The 23,574-nt window shown below is 39.5% G+C and overlaps 1 protein-coding gene across 4 annotated transcripts in view; it reads right to left on the bottom strand.

Annotated features, from left to right (window-relative positions):
• Positions 1-358: 358 nt before the first annotated feature.
• The window catches only part of CALCRL (calcitonin receptor like receptor), a 102,584-nt gene continuing 79,368 nt past the window's right edge, over positions 359-23,574 (bottom strand). For all 4 annotated transcript variants that reach the window (XM_006114813.4, XM_075933773.1, XM_075933772.1 and 1 more), the window contains 6 exons: positions 22,973-23,126; positions 21,065-21,125; positions 20,889-20,955; positions 8,412-8,630; positions 8,043-8,084; positions 359-3,768 (listed from right to left, as the gene is read on the bottom strand). In XM_006114813.4, the coding sequence (XP_006114875.1) occupies positions 3,547-3,768; positions 8,043-8,084; positions 8,412-8,630; positions 20,889-20,955; positions 21,065-21,125; positions 22,973-23,126 (765 nt within the window). In that variant the 3' untranslated portion in view covers positions 359-3,546. The remainder of the gene's footprint in view (positions 3,769-8,042; positions 8,085-8,411; positions 8,631-20,888; positions 20,956-21,064; positions 21,126-22,972; positions 23,127-23,574) is intronic.

Raw genomic sequence — 23,574 nt, forward strand, 5'->3', positions numbered from 1 at the left:
ACTCTGGCATTATGTAACATTGCTAACCATTTTGTACCTGCAAATATAACAAGCAGTCCTTTGGCACCTTAAAAAATAACAGATTTATTGAAGCATAAGCTTTCGTGGGTAAACTGATGAAGTGGGTTTTTTTACCCCCAAAAGCTTATGCCCCAAAAAATCAGGCAGGGTTTAAAGTGCCAAAGGGGGTTCTTTTTTTTCTGCAGATGCAGATTAACATGGCTACCCCTTTGAGATTTGTCATTTTGTACCTATTTCTCTAGATTCAGATTACTTTTCATACAAAGGAGTATAAAAGTCTAAGAATTTGCTCACTTTGATTATTATTGTAATAAATAGAAACCACGTGTAAAATATATAAGAACTAAATAAGCATAATGTTTTATTGATCAGAAAATTAATACTTAGTTTGCCAACAATTAAAATGAATGTTTCATAGGAACAGAGTGAAAATAAGACCAAAATAATTTCACATTTTTCATTTCATGTCATTCATTCTTGATAAGCAATAAATACACTGCTATAGCTTCCGTTAATCTTATTTACACAGTACAACAGATGAATGTTGTTTGATTTCCAGCATGACTGTTTTATGACATGAATTGGTAACATAAGAAGATGTGCTTTAACATGGGTTCTGCCAAATACGCTAACAGAACATTACCTTGAAAAAAAATGAATGACAAAACAATTAGTAAATTAACATTAAAAAAATGGAAACAACTCAGCAGCCAGCCGTGAGCATGACCTAACTTCTTTCATAACTGACAGCAGTAGCATAAAAGCAGACACAGATCCTCATTTGAAGTAACAAACACCCATAAATATATAAAACTAACATTTTGGTATTAGAGATACCAAATACAAAATGAACTCCTAAACGTTCTTCCAACCCTCTTTGAGACTTCAAATCCTCACTGAGTAACATACTAACAGCAAACTATAGTTACAGATTAATATTTGCCTGGGAAAAAGGAACTCTTTAAAAACTCCCATAACTGTCCTTGGTTCAGACCAAAGATAGCAACTACACCAGCATTTGCCACAATCGCAGACCAAAGTATATAAGACAATGTGAGAAATCAGCATTAGGATTAGATTCAAATTTATTCTATTAAAGGCGCATTTATAACATGTTCTTGGCTGCCTGCATATGTGAGGGAGGTGTAAGAAGCGGGTGTAGGGAATTTATGCTCTGTACAACATCTGTAGGCACACAATGGCTACAAAGGATTGTTTCTCCCCTTTCCTAACAGTGTACTTGGACTACACTGGGCCAGTCCATTCTGAGCTGTTAGAATGGACCAATATGCCCCTCTGTTAAGAAGTACAAATCAACTACTTTTGAATTAAACATCTGCATAAAACTCTTTAACTCTGTAATGGCTACTTGGAGGACAAATGGACAATATGGGCCAATTCCCAAGCCAGTGAAATTCCCTTGATTTCAAGTGAACCACATGATTTACAGCCGCTCAGGCCTTGGTCCCATGCATGAAAGTCACATTGGAGCTGCTGCCAATGCACCATGTAAGTCTTCTGGGCAGTTTCAGCCAGAGTGATTTTTTTAAATTGTTCGATTGGTCAATAAACACATTGATAAGTAACCAGCATTCACAAAAGAACATGGTGACATTTGATTTCTGGCACTGGGGTAAGCACAACATCTGGCTGATGCTCAGACATTCTTTTGTCAAACTGTCATTATCAGCAGAGACTTCTTGATCTGGGCAAATGAGATTCTATCTTATTATGAGTAATATTAATCCACCAACTAATGATTTCCTTTTAAATTCAATCACCAGCCACTGGAAGTTTTAAAAACCAAAGTTGCAAACAACTGTGATTCAGACAAAAACTATTCACATTCTTATGAAATCTCAAACTGACAAGCCCTTTGATGGCTGGCTAATTAGCTGTCCACTGAAGTTATTAGAAGGGTAATGACATCAACCTGAAAGACTAAACTGATTTTTTTTCACATTCAGTAATAAGCCTTTAAAACTGAGGTGTTCTGGGAAAGTATTTTTAATCCCCTGGTGTTTGCTTTAATAAAGCAGAAATATTTTTGCGTGGCAATAATCTACCATCAGCAGCAGTACCTTTCTATCCATTTCTGTAAATTTCACTTTACTCATCCTTTAAAAAATACATCTGAATAAGACTTTCTGAGAACTGCTTATCAATCATCCCTCTTTTAGTTTTCTTCAGTTGTATTGAAAATACACTATTTGTATAAATCATAGCGTATTTATAAAAACACATAAAATGCTGTATTTAAAGACATAGTTCTCTTAAGACCTTACCAACCCTTTTATCAATTGTTTACTATGACCCCTGTTCTTGAACCCTTATTCACAATCCATAGAAAAGCCTAATCACTTGATGTGAGAAAGGAAAACTGATTCAAGCCTTGTTCACTCAAGCACTGCAAAATAATCCCGAATTTCCCAAGACAAGGAATCGTAGAAAGGCTCCAGAAGATGTTCAGAAGACAGAATTGGAAAAACCATTGGAAAATATCCCAAACCACCCTTTCTTATTATGCTAGGCCCAAGAAGCTGTCTCTAAGATAAAATTTACTTGAATGTCATGCAAGCTTGCTTGTCTTTCTGAGACAAACCTCCCACAGTATCAACAGGGTTTGTCCTGCCCGATTGATACCTAAGAAGCTAAGTATTGGCATGTGGCAAGGAAAATAATTTTCCTTACATGTATGCAATCTTGCTCCAGAAATCCTGCCCAACTTTTAATAAAGAGCTTAACCACTAGTTTAAATGTCATAAAAGTCAAATATAAGCATGGGCTTATCAGCTTTTTCAGATCAGGCCCTCACTGGTCCTGCTCCCATTAAAGTCAATAGGAAACTGCCCTTCATCAGTAGCAACGTTGGACTCTTTGAATAGTTATATAACCAAAAACCTCATGTAAAATTATACATTGCACAGCTGGAGTTTCATACCTCAGATTTGGGGAATTGGCATCTGGGCGCCTTTATAATATCGCTGGTTTAAAAGAGCCAGATAATTATCAACAGGTCAATCTCCATTATATTCAACTGTCTTTCTTGACAGAGTTCGAGCTTACCCATTTACTGAGGTTGTGTGTACTGGCTGAATTTATAAAATGCATTATGATTAATACAGTATTTACAAGATCAGTTCTTGCAGGCAAATGAAATGGCCTTCAATACAATACAGTCTTTACACAAACTTACAAGAAATTAAGAAATCCTTCATTGATTCCCTTCATACAAAATAATTGCCAACTTGGTCTACACAGTAGAAACTGAAGAGGCACAGTCTGTAGCTTTATATATGTACTTATATCTATGTATGAACATATATATGTGTAGGTGTGCATACTGTAGCCACATGCACATATGCATATTTATATACACATGAGAAATACACTGTCTTAAGTTTGCATCATTCAGGAAAAAACACGTCCCAAGTCAGGTAAAAATCTTCTGGCCAAGAAGTCATTAAATCAAACTTCAAGTTCATGAACTATGAGGACTCGAATGCTGGCAACAGTCTTCTGACATCAACCGTACAACTTCTCAGTTTTTAAAACAACATGCTCCATGTCATGGTAGCTTTTCCCATTTAAATGTTCACTGGTGAAATCATGATTGTAGCTATAGCCCTGAACATCACTGATGGAGGATACCGTGTAGGAAGCTGTGCGTATAGTATCTGAGTGGGTAAAGCTGTGCTCAAACTGGATTTTGTACTGATTCCAGTGCCTTCTCAAAACAGCTTGGACCTATTCCATGAAAAGAATAAGGGAAAATAGATACATACATTACTAGGAAAAGTGCCTTATGTACTGGACTTAAAATTAGTATATAACATCAAAATCATGTCACTTGAGCTGTTATGGAAGAAATACAAATTAAATTAGACTAATTGCAAAATTACAAAACAGAGATACAAATTAAATCTGGACTAATATTTAACATTTTTAATACAGTCAGTGCCAAAGAAAGATTTTGGATTTATAGCTATGGGCTATTCTATACCATTGGCCACAAAAGTACAAGTTTCCACACACTGCTTCAACAATATGCCTTTTATCCTAATGTGGTTAACTAATGGTTCTCTCTGCTCATGATTAATATGGGTAGATTCTCACCAGTATCAGTTGATAGAGAGCTACTGAAATTCACACCAGATGAGGATCTAGGCCAAGTCTCCTTTCGTTTGTGATCAAGCACTCAGAAAACTAAGGGAAAGTTGGTTTCCCCAAACTGACTTCAGCACATGTTCTTAGACTAGTTAAAAATAAATTTAATAGAACAGCCAAAGACCTCAGCAGCCTCAGTTTGTTTACATGTTTCATTGTAAGGATGTTATGTTTTTTTCATTGGTTTCCTCTAATACAATATGGCAAAACACCTGTGCAACAGGAAGATTGGATTTACTACAGTGCTGTGTTAATGAAATTCACATGGAATTAGTTTTTAAGGGAAGGAGGCCAAGATAGGAGTGATCAGAATGCTAGAACAACTGCGTGTAAGAAAATTACATTTATGGAAAGGCTTATTTTCATTTTTGCTCAAACGTATGAATCAGGAATTATTCATTAGTCCTACCACTTAACTATATTATGGACCAAAGTGAACATACATGTAACTTCACTGAAATCAGTGGAGTTAGAGAAGGAATAAAATTTTAGCTTGACTTCCATCTCATCTACATCCTAGCTTCCTTTTTTGTACAGACAAAATACCAGGTGAATAAGTGCTAAATTGTGCCAGAGTAATTTTGAGTTGTTAATAATGGGAGTGCTAAAAGAGATACCACGTGTTACAGACCTGGTCTGCAATAGCTTAACTATTCATTTCTTGCTAGCTAAGTTTTTTCAATTATGGGTTTCCAACTTGTAATGAGCATGATTTTCATAAAATACTGAGGTGCAGTTGTCTTGTCACAGGCCATGCATGTCTCAAATTGGCACTCAAATCATGAGCCACATTGGAAAATCTCACCCTTTGTTTTTATTTTGTCAGATTTACTTGGAATATAACATACCATTTACAGATGGATCAATATCTGTTAACAAGAAAGTACTATTATGGGGCAACAACTTCTATTCAGTTTTCCTTATGTTTGGTTGGTTTACATTGTCGAACACAATAGCTTACTTTGTCCAGTTTGTCTCTGGCTTTAGTTATGATAAACAAATATAAATAGAAAAGCACAGACATAATATTTAGACTTCCTGCAGTCTGCTAGCCCCCTATGCTGGGAAAGAAAATAAATTTTGGGGAGTGGAGAATTATCAAAAGAATTAAGAAAGCAGAAAATATATATTACTTATTTACTGTTATTCCATAAACTACATAAACTACATATTCATGCTACCACTTCTTTCGGATGCTTCGCATTCTGTGAATTATAATGAGGTGTTGCTATGTCAAGTGATTTTAAAGGGACTTATTGAAGATAAGACATGTCAAATTAAAGTCCACTGTAACAGAAGTCTTTAACGATGGAAGATTATGAGTTATGCCTGCCACATTTCTGAGTTATGCCTGCCACAGTGTCATTTCTGTGACTGAATCTATTAAGAGACCAAAAGAACTCTTGATAGAGCAGATTTTTTGCATGATTGTTTAACTTTTTGCCATTATCCTCTTTGATCCATTATACCTTAAATACTATCCTTTTTTTGTAGTAAAATATAATGAAAAACCAGCATAAAAAAGTAGACTATTGTCACTGGAAGATCTAAAGATGATGGGAGACAAAGTTTAAAACATAAGAATCTGCACAATGCACTGTAAATGGACAAAGATTGGCTAAGATTAAAGATTGTAGTCCAGACGGGTATGGCTCCTTTATGTGCTTCAAGTGATTCTAAAGAGCTGTAATCTGTCCACAAATGCCTAGCAGAAAATCACCTTGTTAAAAGGGGACTCCCTGCGTGTACATCTGCTTGTAGAGGGCAGGGCAGAGCTAAGCTTTGTTAAACTGATACGCCAACAATGTAAAGTCCATCAAAGATGCTAAATTAGTTGCATAACTGAGAGCTGTCTGACTCCCTGACACTCATTAAAGAGAGCTTTGGCTCAGGAGAGAATATAGCGAAAGAACAAATTGTATATTCATAGTATTGGAACCCAAATAGAAGAAATAATTGACTACAAATGCCAATAGAACAAGTTTTAAATTTAAAACCACGGGCAGGCTTGATTTTTGTTCATCGGTGGAAAGAAAATGTTGTTAAGAGATACCCATCAATGAAAAATAATTATAGCTGATCAAAGGATGGCAATTATATTTGAATCCATTTTGTGTTTGTTTCACAGTAGAACAAAACTAAAACCTTTCAGATGTTTGCACAGAATGGAATTCTGTCAAATTATGTTTTCAGATCAATCCCCAAGCATTTTGATTGAGGAGAGTGGTGAGGAAGGGATGGTGATTAGGGTATAGGAATGTGGGACAAGATTCAATTGGGTTCAGAATCATCTGGGATGAAAAACTCTGCTCTGTAACAGGGAGAGTAGGAGCCTGATAAGGGGTCTACTGCATACCAGAACAGAACATAAATTATTATAAGTGTGTCCTCTCATTCCCGAAGAGGAATTTCTTTCAAAACGGATATGAGTCTGCAAAATGTTTCAGATTCAGCAAAATAAATGTATTTTGTCATAACGTCATTGGGTCAAAAATGTTTTGACCCGCTCCAAAAATAATGGTGGAGAGAGGAACTTCTCCAAATGATAAGAAAGTTGCAGTTCAGGTTTTGGTTGATTCGGATTTTCAGTGTGCATTTGAATCAGTTCTTCTCTATTAGTCAATTGATATACTTGTGTCTCATATGTTTTTAAAATGACTAATAAAAATAGCTAATGGCTCAGTCCTACTAACTCTTACTCCCACATATCTGCTTGCTTACATATACTGCAACTGAACTTGAATTATGTGTAGGAATAAGGAATTGTGTAGAAATAGGTGCGTCCTGGATCAGTAACTGTATTTGTGATAGAACTATGGGGAACGTACCAAATTATGCTCTAATTCGCTAGTAAAAACAAAACTGATGGCAAAGCTCCATGAACTTCTGTGATGTAGTGACAGGGCCTTAGTCAACTGACAATTTAGGGCACAGGCCTTTGAGTTCAGAAGGAGCATCTATGTTCCCCCCACTGTCACCTGAAGGGGAGGACTAGACTTCCAGAAGAACGGAGGTCCAACTGAAGCAAAGAAATCTTTTTGGTGGCCCAAATGTACAAAGGCTGAGCCTTGAGCACTTCTCACTTGTGCTGAAAAGGCCATTTGTAAAACATAAGCCCAGAATGCTGCCCCCCAAAATGAAAAATGTGAAATACCACCAAGAGTTGACCTATTCCTTCCATATCACATGGTGAAGTTAAGTGTTCATGAAAGGTACCATGTTAGCAGTCCTAGAGATGGATACCTCAACCTGATTACAGAGCAGTTATTCCTTAGAAAGCAACAGTACAATTTTCCCAGTCCTTTCCCATTAAATTGCCATGTTCCAGAACTGTAAGGATCAATTCAAGGCTTGTTGAGAGTAAGGCTGTTAGAGTGATGACATTTTTCTAGCTTCTCAGATGAGAATACACGCCCATAAGGAATTTATGTTTTTATTGTTCACTACTGAATTTGCTTTCATCATAGAATTGTTGATATTGTTATATATATACATACCAATCTGAAAAGTGCTGAGTACAGTTAATTACTTCTGAAGTCCAGGGAATTTTAGGCTGCTCAGTACTAATAGGTTTAAACCCTTAGGAATGTCATGAAATATTTTAGAGGGAAATCTCAAAACTAAACTGAGGTCTTGCTAGATAAGTTACTTTATCCGTAACATTTTTATTAATTTTAAAATGAAAGTAAAATGAATTAAATTAAATTAAATTAAAATTTCTATTTACAATTTTACATTTGTTATTGGGATCACAAATAGGGGGTAGTGGCGTTAAACCAAAAAAACTTTTTAAGCCTAAATGAACATTAAGAAAGTGACAAGAACAGGAAATAAATTGAAATCTGTAACTATACCTCTCCATTGAAAAAGCAGAAAATTGTAGCCACCAACAGACCCTGCAAAATAAAAGGTTTTCTTTTGAGTTTTTGCAATACATACAGATTTTTTTGAAATGCAAGAAAAAAAAATTAATTTAAAATCTAAACTCAGTGGATTATTAATATTACAGATGGTCCATTGGGCCAGCACTCTAGCATAACATTTAATTCAATTTAAATAATTAATACAAATGAAAAATATAAAGCATTAATAAGCAAAAATATTTATAAAGATCTAAAAGAAGTTTAGAAATTAATTAATTTTTCTTTGTCATTCATTTATTTGCAGTCATACTGCAAGTACTGTCTAGCTCAAGAAAATAAGTGCTACTTAAAGCATCCTACCTGGTAATGCATAAGGATATGCATCACATAGTCATATATTTCTTCAGCAATTAGGCCTTCTGGTCGCCATGGAATCAGCACAAATTCAATGCCAAGAAGCGGCACTAGAATGAGTGTAGCTCTCACAGCTTTCATATATAGATTGGATTCTGCCTGGTGTGTGACTTTGAGCTTCGTTATGAGAACTCGAACAATATTCAATAGGAAAAAGAGATTCACCTGTGAGAAAGAAAATTGCTTTTGTAACAGTCTGAAAAGAAAGACTACAATTATTTTGTACTGACTATGGAAAGTAAGAGAAACATTTACCTGTTACTACAGAAAACTCAGACTACATGTTATGTCATTATAGATCTATTCATAACAACAATAGATGGCATCTGAAACATCCTCTGTCTGGCTGAGATCTACACTCCGCATTTGAGAAGAATTAATCTCCATGACAACATCCTTCTTGTGATTCTATACCCATATTCACATGTTTAATACAAGCATCAGTCTTTGCAACTTGTACTGTCTAACAAGACAGGAACCCACCCCCAAAAGACTTGCAGTTTAGCAGTTTGATCCTACATGGCTTGCATATTCAAAATTCACATCAACATTGGTAGGCATTTTTGATGATCAGGAAATGCAGGATCGGGATGTTAATCTGAATGGGTGAAATTGTAGCCCTACTTGCCAATGGAAGTTTTACAATTGATTTCAAGGTGGCCAGTATTCCACCCAATGTTATTGGACCAATCTTGATGATGAAGAGAATATACTATAATAGTGTTTCTCAAAGTGTTCCATGAGCCCAATTTGGGAAAGCCGCTAGTGGGCCCAGGCCACTTAGTTTACATAAGGGGTCTGTAGCCATGAAGCCTTGTGGCTCCCATTGACTCCAGTTTACCTTTTCTAGCCCTGGGGAGATGTGGCAAGCAGGGTGGCATCAGAGTGGAGTTCCACCTAGCCAGCATTAGCGGGGCATCAGCAAGGCGGGGAGCCCCAACTAGAGGAGATGACAGCAGGGCATCCAGTGGAGGGGTGGTATGGACCTCCCTCGGTCCAGCTAACTCTCTGGTCCAGGTCCCAAGGGTGCTGGACCAGGAAGGTCCAACCTGTATTACAGTTTAACTAAGATTCCATCCCTATTTTCTAGAGCAGATCAGAAGTTTTCCATCAAAACTTTTTTCAACATAAAATGGATGGAATTTTTCAAGAAAAAAAATCCATTTTCCTCAAACATTTTTAGGTTTTCATTGAGCACCCCCCAAAAATCTCCCCCCAGATTTCAGCTTGGACGTTTCAGCTTAGAAAAGAGGAGACTAAGGGGGGATATGATAGAGGGCTATAAGATCATGACAGGTATGGAGAAAGTGAATAAGGAAAAGTTATTTACTTCTCACCATAACATAAGAAGTTGGGGGTCACCAAATGAAATTAATAGGTAGCAGGTTTAAAACAAACAAAAGGAGGTTTTTCTTCATGCAACGCAGTCACCTGTGGAACTCCTTGCCAGAGGATGTGGTGAAGGCTAGGATTTTAACAGGGTTAGAAAAAGAGCTAGATAGATTCATTGAAGTTAGGTCCATCAATAGCTATTAGCCAGGATGGGTAGAAAGGGTGCCCCTAGCCTCTGTTTCTCTGCAGGTGGGTGACAGAGGAGGGATCATGTAAGGATTACCTGTTGTGTTCCCTCCCTCTGGGGCATCTGATATTGGCAACTGTTGGCAGACAGGATACTGGGCTGGATGGATTCTTGGTCTGACCCAGTATGGCTGTTCTTATGTCCTTATGTTGTTCATCAATTAAAAAAGTAAAAAACTAGGAGCAAATTCTGTTGTCAGTTGCAATTTTTCAATGTGTCTGCAAGATATTCCACAGTAGACCCATTGTAAATGCACTTGTAACTTTAAGGCACAGACAAAGTGGAAAATACTCAGATTGTTCAGTAATATTGCAAATAAAATGACATGTCCATTAGCTACAATGGTCTGATGGCACTCTCTCTGTTATGTTACCATAGAGCACAAGGTCGTTGAAAATCTGGTCCAAATTCCTGAAACATGCTTTTAAGGCATTTAGGTGCTTAACTCCCACAGATTTCCCATTGTCCTTTGAGGATCTAGGCCAGGGCTACACAACATGTGGCCCCCGGGCCACATGTGGCCCGCAGCCTGTTCGTTTATGTCCCATGGGTGGGAGCTAAAACAAAAGGAGTCAATATAATGGTCTTCCGTTGAGATGCATTTTAGTAGTTAAATTCCTCGACTGTTGTTGCTCATTAAAAGTGCTGACATATGGGTGGAAATTGGGTAAATATTGAATTTTATTAATATATGCAGAACTGACTTAAATGGGGCCTGTGTGTTGCATAGTCTTCCCTTAATCTTTGTATGCATGCCCATCAGCGTAAAAAGCTATTTGCATACATTTGCATATATATTTGCAGCCCTCAGCATGTGCTGTGAGTATCATCGTGGCCCTCGGAGCTTCCAACGTTAAGTAGCCCTGATCTAGGCTTTTGCTTCCTTGTTAGAGGGTGATCCCAAGTCAGCTCCTCTTTACCTCTCCCAGTAAAACACTTTGTTCCTAATATTCAGTAGGTTTCAGAGTGAATGAAACTACTTGTGGTCTAGTTCACAAGCATTTGCCCTAAATCTAATTAAAAACAATACGTGAGCTTCACAATAATAAACCACTAGAAGATGCAAGCACAACAAATATCTAGGTATTTATTGTTGTTTATTTATTTGCGGTAGTGTCACAGACATGCAGGAGGAGAAGTCACTTCCCTGAAGAGTTTACAGTGTAAGCACAGCCTGGTAGACAAGTAAAGAAGGTTGGGGGGAAGGTGATGAAATAGACCTAATTGCACTACATTTTCATGTATCATTGTACTGGTTGGACCTCCCTCATCTGGCACCCTCAGGATCTGACTGGTCCCAAATGAGGGGATTTTCTGGACCAGGGAGGTCCCTCCCATCATGTCCCATGCTGCCCTGTTACCCCCAGCTAGAGTTCCAGTCCAGCCCCATGGCTGCCTGCCTGGCCTTGGCTCCCCAGGCTGAAGCCCCCTAGCTACCACTGGGACTGGAGCTCTGTTGACAGGGCTGTAGCTCTATGGCTGGGGCCAGAGCTCTGTGGCTGCTGCTGCGACCCCCACTACCACGCGGCCACAGAGAACTCCCTGCTGCGCTGCCCACCCTCTGCGCTCCCCCTTCACCCCAACACAAGGCTCCCAGCTGCTGGACCACAGATATTGCTGGACCAGAGAGTCCTGGTTAAGGGAGGTACAACCTGTGTAATAGCTGCAGTTTAAGCTCAGACATGTTGTATGGAGCAAAGTTAATGACTCTGCTTCCAGCTTATGAGACCAGTACTTTTAAAGATAGCAGAGGGCACTTCCCTCCAAACAGTAATGTCACAGGCCAAGCCGTTGGTTAACTTTCCTTGTGTAAAAGTGTTTAGGGATGAAAGAAACTTTCCATTCTTAGTTCTCCAAATTGGTATTTTCATCCCTCAAAAGAGGCATCATATTAATCATCATCACCTAGGACTCATGGAGGATATCTGTAATGCAATCCCATGTCTCTGAACAAGAATGAGGCACAGACCGATGTAGCTTTAGAGTATAGGCTCCCATGTTTAAGAACTTGGTCTACATGTAGTTTTTAATGAGCATGGAGGAAGGTGGAAGATCTCCCAGCAGGTGGACAAATGCAAGGATTAGGGGAAGGAGCCAGTACGAGCAAATGGTCACCTTCCTAAAACAATCAGGACTTCCTCCTCTATGGCGTAGCTCTTTTCTGTCTCAACGTTCTGATCTGGTTAGTGACTTCTGTATACAACAGTATTTCTGTCACGTAAATTACTCATGATAAGAAGCTGTTCATGGTTCTAGACACATGAATTAAGTGGATGTACTATGTTACTTATATTCCACTTATGAGCTATTTAAAACAATTTAATAGGAAATTGCTTTACATAGGAAACTTCTGCATGAATTTCTGCTGGAAACTACCAACTAACTTTTAGCTTTGTTTAGACAATCAAGGTCTTCTGATTCTTTCCCAAAGGATTTATTTAAGTATCAGGCAGCCTAAAATCCCCATCTAACTTCCTATTACGCATTCCAATAATATGTCCTTCATTCACTGCTAATTTTAAGTTCTCTCACTTAGATCTATTACTTACTGGTCCTTAAACTTGTAGTTTACATATCTCTGAAGCTGTGGCAATCTGACTGAATTAGTACAAAATATTTTTAACACAGGTCTCAGCTCGAAGATTGATTAAACACCAAACTAACAAAGTTACACACAATTGGAAGGCTAATTGTAGTGGTACAAATGAATCAAAGTAGAGTGGAGACCTGAGGAAAGGAGCAGCAGAAATATGCAGCAATCTTTTTGGGCAGTAATAGAGACTTTTTCCAAAATGCTGAAGCACAGAGATTGTGATGGCCTGGTTTCTTACAAAATTAGCAAAATCGAGCCCTGATTTAGGAAATTACTTTAGCACGTACAAAACTTTAAGCATGGAATGTCACATTGTCTTCAATGGGACTGCTCAAGTTTGATTATTATATGTATTATGGTTAGTGACTACAAGACCCAACTGAGTTTGGAATCCCACTGTGCTAGATAGTACAAACATATAGGAATAGGTATCTCGGCCTCACAGAGCTTATTCAAGTCAAGTCAGATCAAGGTGGGCAGGGGAAATGGATGTACTTAGAGGGGAAATGACTTGCCCATGGTCATACAGCAGGTGAGGGGCAAAGGTTGAAACATAAGGTTGGTTTACCACATTTTAGTCCAGTGCCCTCTCGATTCCCCTATACTGCCTCTCATGATAAAGTTTTGTACCATGCTGAATCTACCTTGCCTTGTTAGCTATCTTGATGAATTGGTTCCTTGAAAAACTGCCAAGTAAAAAATATACTAAAGTACTGTAACATGAGGTTCCTACTTTTAGAACAGTAGAAATAATTTAAAAAAAAACCTTTATTTCAGTGGTAGAAATAAAAACATTACCATAGAAAAAATATTTTGTCAATATAGCTTAAGTCAAAACAGCTGTTATTTAAATTAAAAACAACTGCTTGTGGCAGGTTTGATTACAGGGACTGTCTCTGAATGTATGGAGATATACCTATCTCTTAGAACTGGAAGGGACCTTGAGACGTCATCGATTCTAGTCCTCTGCCCTCACAGCAGGACCAAGTGTGCTGATCACACCACTGAGACCACATACCTGACCTCTGGGACTCCTCACTCCCTCTGCCCTGCTGCACCATTAAACTCTGGTCTCTCATAGTCAAGCCACAAAGTTTGGGTAAAAGCCCCCCAGCAGAGCAATGCAGACACTGAACCAGCTCAGCTCTGGGAAGGTTCAGCTATCAGGCCATTGTTAGCACCCAGGAAGATAGCCCCAATGAGGTCCAGAACCCCAAATAAATCCATTTTACTTTGTATAAATGTTTTACACACAGCAAATGCTTATCGGTTCATCCTCTTATCAGTGAAAGAGAGATATGCACAGTGTTGCCCCCCTCCAACTAACAATTATTTACACTGAGCTTAATAATAAACAAAAGTACTTTTATTAAGTATAAAAAGTAAGATTTAAGTGATTGCCAGTGAAAACAGACAGATCAAAGTAAGTTACTAAGCCAAAATAAACAAACACACCAGCTAACCCTTATCCACTAGGACATTTATTACATGCACATTCTAATCCTAACTGTTGTTCTAATCATATCTTTCACAAGTTAAGCAGCTTCCTAGCTTGGGCCCAATCCTTCCCCTTGTTCGTTCTGAGAGGTTTCCTGATAAGTGGGGGTCTCCTAGTGTTTGACAACTCCCCCATTGTTTGGTTTCCCACTTTATATTCCTTTTGCCCAAGGTGGGAATTCTTTGTGTTCACTTTAAACTTTTTTCACCTTGAGTGGAAAAGTGCAAGATCCAAAATGGATACCAGCAGCAAGTGGCCTGGCCACATGTCTTTGTACTACCAACCACAGTTTGGGCTTACAGGAAAAAACAAACATATTTAAGGTGCATCTGCACAGTAGGGCTTAACTTGAAATAAGCTATGCAAATTGAGCTACATCAATTGCATAGCTTATTTCAAAAAAGCTTATTTCGAAATTGGGAGTGTCTACACCCAGCATTTATTTCAAAATAGAGCACTCTTCCTTCAACTTCCCTTACACCTCGTACTATTAGGGTTACAGGAGTCAGAATAAGAAGTCCTCCAGTTTGACAGTATTTCGACATCTGCTGTGTAGATATGGATGAAGTTATTTTGAAATAATGTTGCTGTGTAGCATACCCTTCCAGATCTTTTTCTTGAATGCCGGGCCATGATGTGTCTGAAATATAACTAATGGCCCTCATCAGCACACCTAGAATTATAAACCAATCCACACTTCATAACAAGAATGATACATGCACAGAAATAGGATATACATAATCAGTAGACTGTATTTTAAAAAATAGATCACATGATACAGTTTGTTTAAGATATATTTGAGTTATGCATAATTATATTCATAAGCATGGGGGTGACACTGATGTTCATTTTTTTCATTCTGATTAATGATTCACCTTAGCTAGAGATACTGACCTCAGCCATCATTTCCCCATTCCCCTGCAACTTCTTTATTCGTGATTCTTAAGACAATCATTTGCAACTCACTGGGCAGCTAGAGACAACTGAAGTTAAGATACAAATTACAGTTGCTCCTTTCTTGGGTCTATATCTGATCACAATTATATAATAACACATGTTTCTAAAAGTACCTTGTTTACTTCATGCAGGGTGGGACTTTGAAAGCACCTAGGGTAGTTAGGAACACAATTCTCATCGGCTTTAGTCAATTGCCATTGACGACTCCCCTGAAAAATCCCTGCAGTGGACTTTAAGATGCTGCTGCTACAAGGAGAAAAATTACTTTTCCCTAGTTATTTTGTTTATAGTTTAATATTGTTGCTTACGATTGTACTAAAGCAGGTCATTCTTATCAAAGTTTGGAACTTGGATTGGCAATCAGACTGCTTTAGCCATAAGGGTTCTGCTCACACAGCCAAATCAAATATAGTCTTCCATCTTTATCCCTGATTTGCCTTAAAAAAAATCAACCTATAACAGCTATGTTTCCCCTGGGCCTACTCAGCAAACATTCCTCAACAGCTAAGAGAATAGGCTGCAAAATGGGTTCAGAATTCCATCTTGGAAGTAGGGAAAAGAAATCCTAATTTCTTATTTTATTTGTCAGATAACTGAGATTAAATGTAGGCAGAGCAGGTAGTAATGTCTACAGGGCTTGATATAATTTCTGTTGACTTTGTGAGCATTGAATCAGGTCCACTCTTGGATCTGACATGTGGTTAAAGTGGAACCAACATTTCCATTCTAAGGGATAACTTTCAATTGTTTCTAATATTTTCAATCTTTTTCTTTCCTTGCTGAAATCCATTAGGTTTGTTCTTGATCTGGGAGAGAATGTTTTCTGGTATGTTAGAGTCAAAAAGGTTCAGTCATTTTCATGAACAAATTGCATTGTTCCAGGTTTAGGTTTTTTGCATCAGTCAATGACAGCTGGGCCAATTATCCTGGATACTAAGTTTATGTTCCATATTAGTGTCATAAAAGTAATTGTGATGTCATGCATTTGTGCAGCACCACCACTGAAGCCTGAATTCAGAGTGGCTGTAATGTCAGCACAAACAGCTTCACAACAGGCATCAAAAGGAGAGAGACTGTGATGCACGTTGAACTTCCCGCCACTTTGCATAAATATCTTTGATGATTAGCAAAAAAAGGAATAGACAAACAAACAATGCATGGAAAGTAAATGGATGAAGAGGGTGTGATTTCCAAACACACAGTCAGACTAGTGAAGTCAATGGCAAAACTCCCCTAAGCTTTGGCGGAAGCAGAGGTAGGCCAACTCTGAGGGATTTTTTTGTATTTATATACGCCAGATTTTTGTTAATTTTTCTTCCTGTATGAAAATCTCCACATTATAGAATTTGAATGAAAGTTGAACAAAAAGATCTTTGCCAATCCAGCTAACACCACAAAGAATAAGCTGACCATGATAAGCATGAATGATTCAGTCACTGGCATGCTTCATTAAGTTTATAAACTCCAACCGGCTGGAGATAACCAGTGGCCCACTAATACCACACATTGTATCTGCTGTACAAACATGACTTGCAAATAGAAGCAATTTTAGCCTCAAGGGCAACATTAAACTACCAAAATATTGTTCAATTTATTATTTTTTAAAGAAAACTGTTGTGTGCTATCTGGAAAGTGATATGAAACATTAAAGTTGGTCTGTTTTTACATGCTAATTTTGCTGAGTTCAGCCAGTCAGAGACTTCTGAAAATACAGGGAATCATTTTAATGTGTACAGTCATTGGCATATTCAGGCTAACTTATAAAATGCTATTACCTATGTGTAACAGTTTAGTTAAGTTAGATATACATTTACTTTTTTCATGGGCTAAATTCAGCTTTCATTCAAGTAGGGTACTGCATCTATTTACTTTAGAGGATTTTGTAACTATACCACAGCTTAATGTGCCTCCTGTTTATGAGCTAACAAACACTGAATTGTACACTCTGGAAGTAGGCTTTGCGCAGGTGAGTGTCAGTAGGAGTTAGAAGATAGAATCCTGTTCCCCCAGGCTGTGGACCACCAGTAGAACCAGTGGGTCCTACTGAAGAACATGAGCTACAGTATCCTTTGTGGGCAAAGCATACACCCTTACACATTGCAGGGAAAGGGGCTGGGTGATCGATCCACATACTCACAGGATTATTAGTCAGGCCCTGACTTATCTGTTTTTAACTCTGCTCATGTTGAGAAGGTGAGGTGGGCAGAAGCCCCTTATTTATAGCTGCTTGGGAATATTCTGGTGAAACAGTTCGTCCTGAAATGTTTCATGGGAACATCATGGCTACGTCTACACTGGCGCTCTTGTTGCACAAATACTTTTAACACAAGAGTTTTTGCGTTAAAGTATTTGTGCAAGAGCACATCTATATTGGTCTGGGAAACATCGTCAGAACGATGCACTTTTGCACAAAAGAGCGTTTACATTGGCGGGACATTCTTGCGCAAAAGCAGAAGCCCGGAACCATTTTGAAAAGGGCAAAAGGGCACCGGCCCTTTCCGGGGGCAGGAGCTCCTTTGAGACACATGCTTAAAGGGCTCTCCCCGGACAGCCGTTTCTCTCCTGCTGTGTGCTTTAGGACCTCTTGCAGGGACTGACAGCTGTAGCAGTTTTTGTGGTTGCCCTCTGCCTTTTTGGACACCACTGCCTTCTGCCTTAGTGCCTTTGGCTGAATTTTTTTTTCATCCTACGCTCCTTTCTTGCGCCATGGAGCCAGGGGTGGCCTTGTGCCTGCTCTTGCCCCTTCCAGCCATGTTGGAGTGGCTGCAGCAGCTGCTCCATGCTGCTGCACTCCTCCTCCAGGACCTCGAGGCGGAGGTCGCTCTGGACTCCCTCACCAGGGAGGCCATGGCATCCCTGTGCCATCCACACCCCACTGTGGAGAAGGCCTTCTGGAGACTGGACACCAGTACCGACTGGTGGGACTGGCTGGTCCTGGGGCAATGGGATGACCAGCAATGGCTCCGGAACTTTCGCATGCGAAAGCGGATGTTCCTGGAGCTATGTGCTTGGCTCGCCCCTGCACTCCAGAGAACCACCACCCGGCTGCGGGAACCCATCCCCGTTGACAAGAGGGTCGCCATCGCGTTATGGAAGCTGGCCACCCCAGACAGCTACCGATCAGTGGCACACAAGTTCGGGGTGGGCAAATCCACCGTTGGAGCCATCGTTATGCAGGTAAGTTCCAGGAGGAGTGGGGGGGAGGGAGAAGGGGGAGAGTGCTGCACTCCATGCCCAGGAGCAGGCAAGATTCCAGGCAGGGTCAACCAGGGGTTTGGACCGTCCCTCCCTTGCACAGGCCTGCTAGGGGGGAGGGGCCCTGGTGTGTGTGGTGTGTGTGTGTGGACAGAGGGCATCACGGGGGGAGGGGCCCAAGGGAGCACGCATTCACCCTGCCTTATCTGATGTATTCCCCTGTGTTTCTCTGTAGGTCGTCCATGCCATCAATGACGTTCTGCTCCCGAGAGTCATCCGCCTGTGCAACGTGGACGCTACGGTGGCCAGCTTCACTGCCCTTGGGTTCCCCAACTGCGGGGGAGTCCTGGATGCAACCCACATCGCTGTTCATGCTCCAGACCATTGAGCGGCCCATTTCGTCAACAGAAAGGGGTACTTCTCAATTGTACTCCAGGCCCTCGTGGACCACCGTGGCCGCTTCACGACATTTATGCAGGCTGGTCCGGCAGGGCACACGACGCCCACATTCTAAGGAATTCTGGTATGTTTGTAAGGCTGGAGGCGGGCACTTTCTTCCCCCAGCGGGACTTTACTGTCGGGGACGTGCCAATGCCCACATTGTGGGGGACGCCTATCCCCTGCTGCCTATCCCCAGGCCTATCCCCTGCTGCCCTGGCTAATGCGGCCCTACACGGGGCAGCCGGACCACAACCAGGCCCAGTTCAACGACTGCCTCAACCATCCCCCCTTAATGTCCCCTTTTCTAAGCTGGAAAGTCTAAGTCTTTTTAATCTCTCTTCATATGGCACCCATTCCAAACCCCTAATCATTTTTGTGGCATTTTTCTGAAGCTTTTCCAATGCCAATATATCTTTTTTGAGATGAGGTGACTACATCTGTATGCAGTATTCAAGATGTGGGTGTACCATGGATTTATATAGAGGCAATAAGATATTATCTGACCTATTCTCTGTTCCTTTTTGGGACACAACATGCGGTGTGTGGGTCACACAGGGAGCCTGGAAGCCCCAGCTGGATCCAGGGTTCTCATGACTTCTAAGCTTCCTGTTTAGCAAGAAGGTGTTGTTTAGTGCCAACATTTTTAGGTCTTGAACATTTGACGAATTTTTTCAGAAATGCCTAAGTAATTTAGGAGTAATTTTCAAAGGACATTTAGGTACCTAAGGGATTGAATCTCACTGTAAGTCAATGGGACTTGGGCCTGGTTTTCAAAGGTAATTAGAAACCTTGTATTTCAATGGGAGTTAGGTACTTATCCAGCTCAAGGGCTTCTGAAAATTCAGCATTGCACCTTTCTGCATCTTTTGGCCTTGAGTGTGGAAATCATTTTTGAAAATGGGACTTTTTTTGAAAATTTTGCCTTTTGGCTCTGAGGAACATTATATAGTGAAGGAGAACTTCTGATGTGCCTCTGAGTCTTGGTCTACGTGGGGCAGTTGCATTGGTTTTATTTCAATTGTTTTTAAATTGATAATGAATAAGTAGATGAGCTATAGTTTATCTTCAAGTTTGACACAATCAACTCTGGATTAAACAAAGGCTGTGAATGGCTTGCTAACTACAAAAGCAGCTTTTCCTCTCTTGGAATTCACACCTCCAGATCAGCTACTAGAAGTGGGCCTCATCCTCCTTGATTGGATCTACCTCGTCATCACCAGCCTGATTCTGGCCTGCATATTTATATCTGCCTCTGGAAATTTCCACTACAGGCATCTGACGAAGTGGGTCTTTGCCCACGAAAGCTTATGCTCCTACACTTCAGTTAGTCTATAAGGTGCCACAGGACTCCTCGACACTTTTATTCATTATGCTAGCACAAGTAATATCAATAACTACTACAAGTAAAATATTTGCCTTACCACAAGCATAGAAAAAGGGAGATTTATTTCCAGCTGTGAAATCATTTGATGGCAAACCTTAGCAAAACTTTGCCCAAGTTCCTCCCTGGCATGAATGCAACTACACTGACTACAGTGGAATTGAGCCTGCTTATGTGATGGTTGCAATCTTGGCTGACACGCCGGTCATTGAATCGGGGGCCTCGAGAACTAAAAGCATAAACTGCTGAAGTTTGAAAGATCTGTAGCTGATGCGGGGCTGGTGACAGACTTCTCCGGGCCCTTGGCAATGTGAAGGGAACTTGTCTCTGAGTCTTCTAGAAGGGATGGGGCTAAGGGCAGCCAGCCCTCAGTGTTGTCCGGGCCATGGTGCATCTTTCCAGCCAGCCCTCAGTGTCGCCTGGATTGTACCCTACGGTGGTGATTTAAATGGCCTGGGGCTCCAGCTGGTGCTGTTGCCACAACAGTTGTGGTGGTAGCTTGGAACTTTTAAGTTGTCTTGGCCTGGGGCAAATGTCTCTTTTGCTGCCTCTTCTGGCAGCCCTGAGCTGAGAATTGTAGCATATTCTGTCCACTGAGGTTTGAATACAGAAGGGGAGCCATAACATACATTCACTGCTGTGTTGCACTTAAACAAGTAGTGAATCTGTCCTCTTGTCTTCACATTTTGTTGTGGGAAATATTGACTCTACCAAATCTACCAAAGGAATAATCGGGAAACTGACAAGAAAAAACAAACGATTGTGCAAAAAACACTTACCAATAAAGCAGCACAAATAGGACCATGGATAATGTACAGAAGATGAGTTTCAGAACTGATCCAGCAGCTGTAGAGAACAGAAAAAAGAATAAGTGTTTTGGTTTTTTATTAATGGCCATCTCTCTTTGTAAGGAAAATGTTATAGGTTTAGGAATGGAAACTGAGATTTTACTTACTTGTCATTGAAATACAAACTTCTAGCTACTGCGTGTATGCAGGCAGGGACCAAAGGGAATCCTGAGAACAGCAAATAATGTGTTTGTTCATAAATCAGCCTAATTCAAAGATTAATTATTGTTTTATCAAAAAAGGGAACTGTTAAACTGGCAATGAGTACATTTTAAGCATAATTAATGAATACATGTAACAAATCTCATTTCATCCTGCATGCCTCACTCAGGTTAGGCCTGATGTAGCAAGCATCTGTATTGAAAAATCTAATCCTGAGTAGCAGCACAGCTCAATCCAGCAAAACACTAAAGCAAGAGAATCAACCCATTAACTTTGTAAAATGAAGCACATGCTTAAAGCTCTGCTGGATAAGGGCCTCGAGTGAGACAATAGATGGAAAATTTAAAATCAGACCGGGTAAGTTAAAGTAATGAAATTTTTCATCTATTGTTTGTGTTCTATTTGAAAATTAATGCTCACTTTTAGACATGTTTCCTTTTATTGGTGTAGTTCTGTGAAGAGGACTAGTCAACCTCCTTATAATTCATCAGGGTTTTTATACGTGCAGCAACATGAACAGCCATGCAATTATACTGGTTATGGCTTACTTGTTTTATGTGCGTTTTGCTGACTTCTAGTACAGTACATGGAAAGTAACAAGGCAACAAATATTTGCCTCATCTGTGGGAATCATATTTTTCACTTAAAGCATTTTACGTGCTGCCAAATTATATAGCAATATACACCAGAACATCATTTGCTCCAATGCTTGTTACATCATAGGGAAATGTAGCCCAGCATGTTGTACTATTAAGAAATTTGTAACTGTCTATTTGAACAGGACTTAGGTCAAATCATAAAACAAAAACATTTTAAAAAATTCCAACAGCACTGACATTTTCTGGACTGCGAGATATTTTAATGCTTAATGGGTTATAATTAAAAGTTCACAGTCTCAACAAGGTTAATTAACATGACTCTAGAATTATTTTAATTGAGCTAAGCATATATACTTGAGTATATAAAATAAATATACCTGAACACAGATTGAAAATATTTTACTGAATCCCTAAGACCCACATTTTGAAAAGTGGTTAGTGATTTTCTGTGCCCAACTTGAGACAACATAAAAGAGCCTGATTTTCAGAAACTGTTGAGCACCTATGGTCTCAAAATCAGGTCTCTTGAATGTATCTCAAGATGAACAACCAAAAATTGAAGAACACAATATCCCTAGTCACTTAAGGCATTTTTTCTTAAAAGCTTTGTGTAAATACAGTCAGAAGCCTGACTCCTAGCTTTTGTCAAAATGCTGTCCCACACTGCCTTAATCTGTCATGTTCAGGTTGTGGCCTTTGGTATTGTTTTTTTATGTAAGTTCTTTAAGTACAGTAGTTCTTTATTTGCTCTGTGAACAATTCAGGTCAAGCAGAGCTCCTGGAATAATAAATGCTTGACCTTTTCCAATTCAGTTTTGACCCTCCACACAAGGCATGGTGAGATGTCTCTGAAAATAAACATTCATTCCTGTATAAACATCTTCAAAGATGAGAAATAATGAATAATTACTTCTTCTTGTCCCATCATAATTAAACACACTATTCTCCCTGAAAAGGAGGAGCCACTTCCTGACTTCTCCTGTACATAATCTGTCTTTTAGCAAAGGCAGAAGGACACACAGAAAACTTTACTAAAGCAGTAAGGATACATTTACTTTCAGAGAAACAAAATTGATCCAATACACATTGCTGAAGTACTATCAGAAATAGTATGAGTATTACAGGTTTACTTAAAAATTATGGCTACTCTTATCCATTCCCCACCTCCAAAATCTTGATGCAGCAGTTGTTTGTTTGTTTGTTTATTTGTTTGTTTGTTTGTTTTTAAAGAGAACAACCAATGGAATTACATACCCCAGCCGAGAAGATAATACCACATCAAGTGTTGTTTCTCTGCAAAGACGGCTACCACAATGAGAGTATGCAAGTAAATGCCTTCACAGAGCATCCAGAAGTAATTGCAACCCATTAAATAAAGGTAAATGAATTGAGATATTTTGCAACTCACCTGTGAAAAAAACAGAGTACAGCTTGAATAATTAGGTTGCAATAGTTCCAGAGACATTCAGTGTCACTCTGCTTAATTAAAAATTTTACTTTGATATGTGTTAGTTATAATTCAATATTCATGGTGACATCTAGACAACCCCAAAGAGTAGACTGTAGTTTTTTAGCTGATTTGATTTTTTGGATGGATACTGAAGGCCTCCAGCACCAGGGAGATTATGGTGGACATAGGGACATCTTATAAAATGATGATGATGATTCCTCATATTACCAGCACTGATATGAATTCATTATTGCACATAAACAAAGATTCCTCAAAGCTTTTTTGAAGAGATGATGGTAAATAACATCTTTGGGAAGAAGATCCTTTAATTAGGTCACATTCTCCTCTTAGTTATACCAGCAGCACCTACATGCACTCTCCCCAGTGAAGAGATTTACCTCTTTAA

The sequence above is a fragment of the Pelodiscus sinensis genome, chromosome 7 (assembly GCF_049634645.1).
Source record: "Pelodiscus sinensis isolate JC-2024 chromosome 7, ASM4963464v1, whole genome shotgun sequence".
In the NCBI taxonomy this organism is placed as follows: Eukaryota; Metazoa; Chordata; order Testudines; family Trionychidae; genus Pelodiscus; species Pelodiscus sinensis.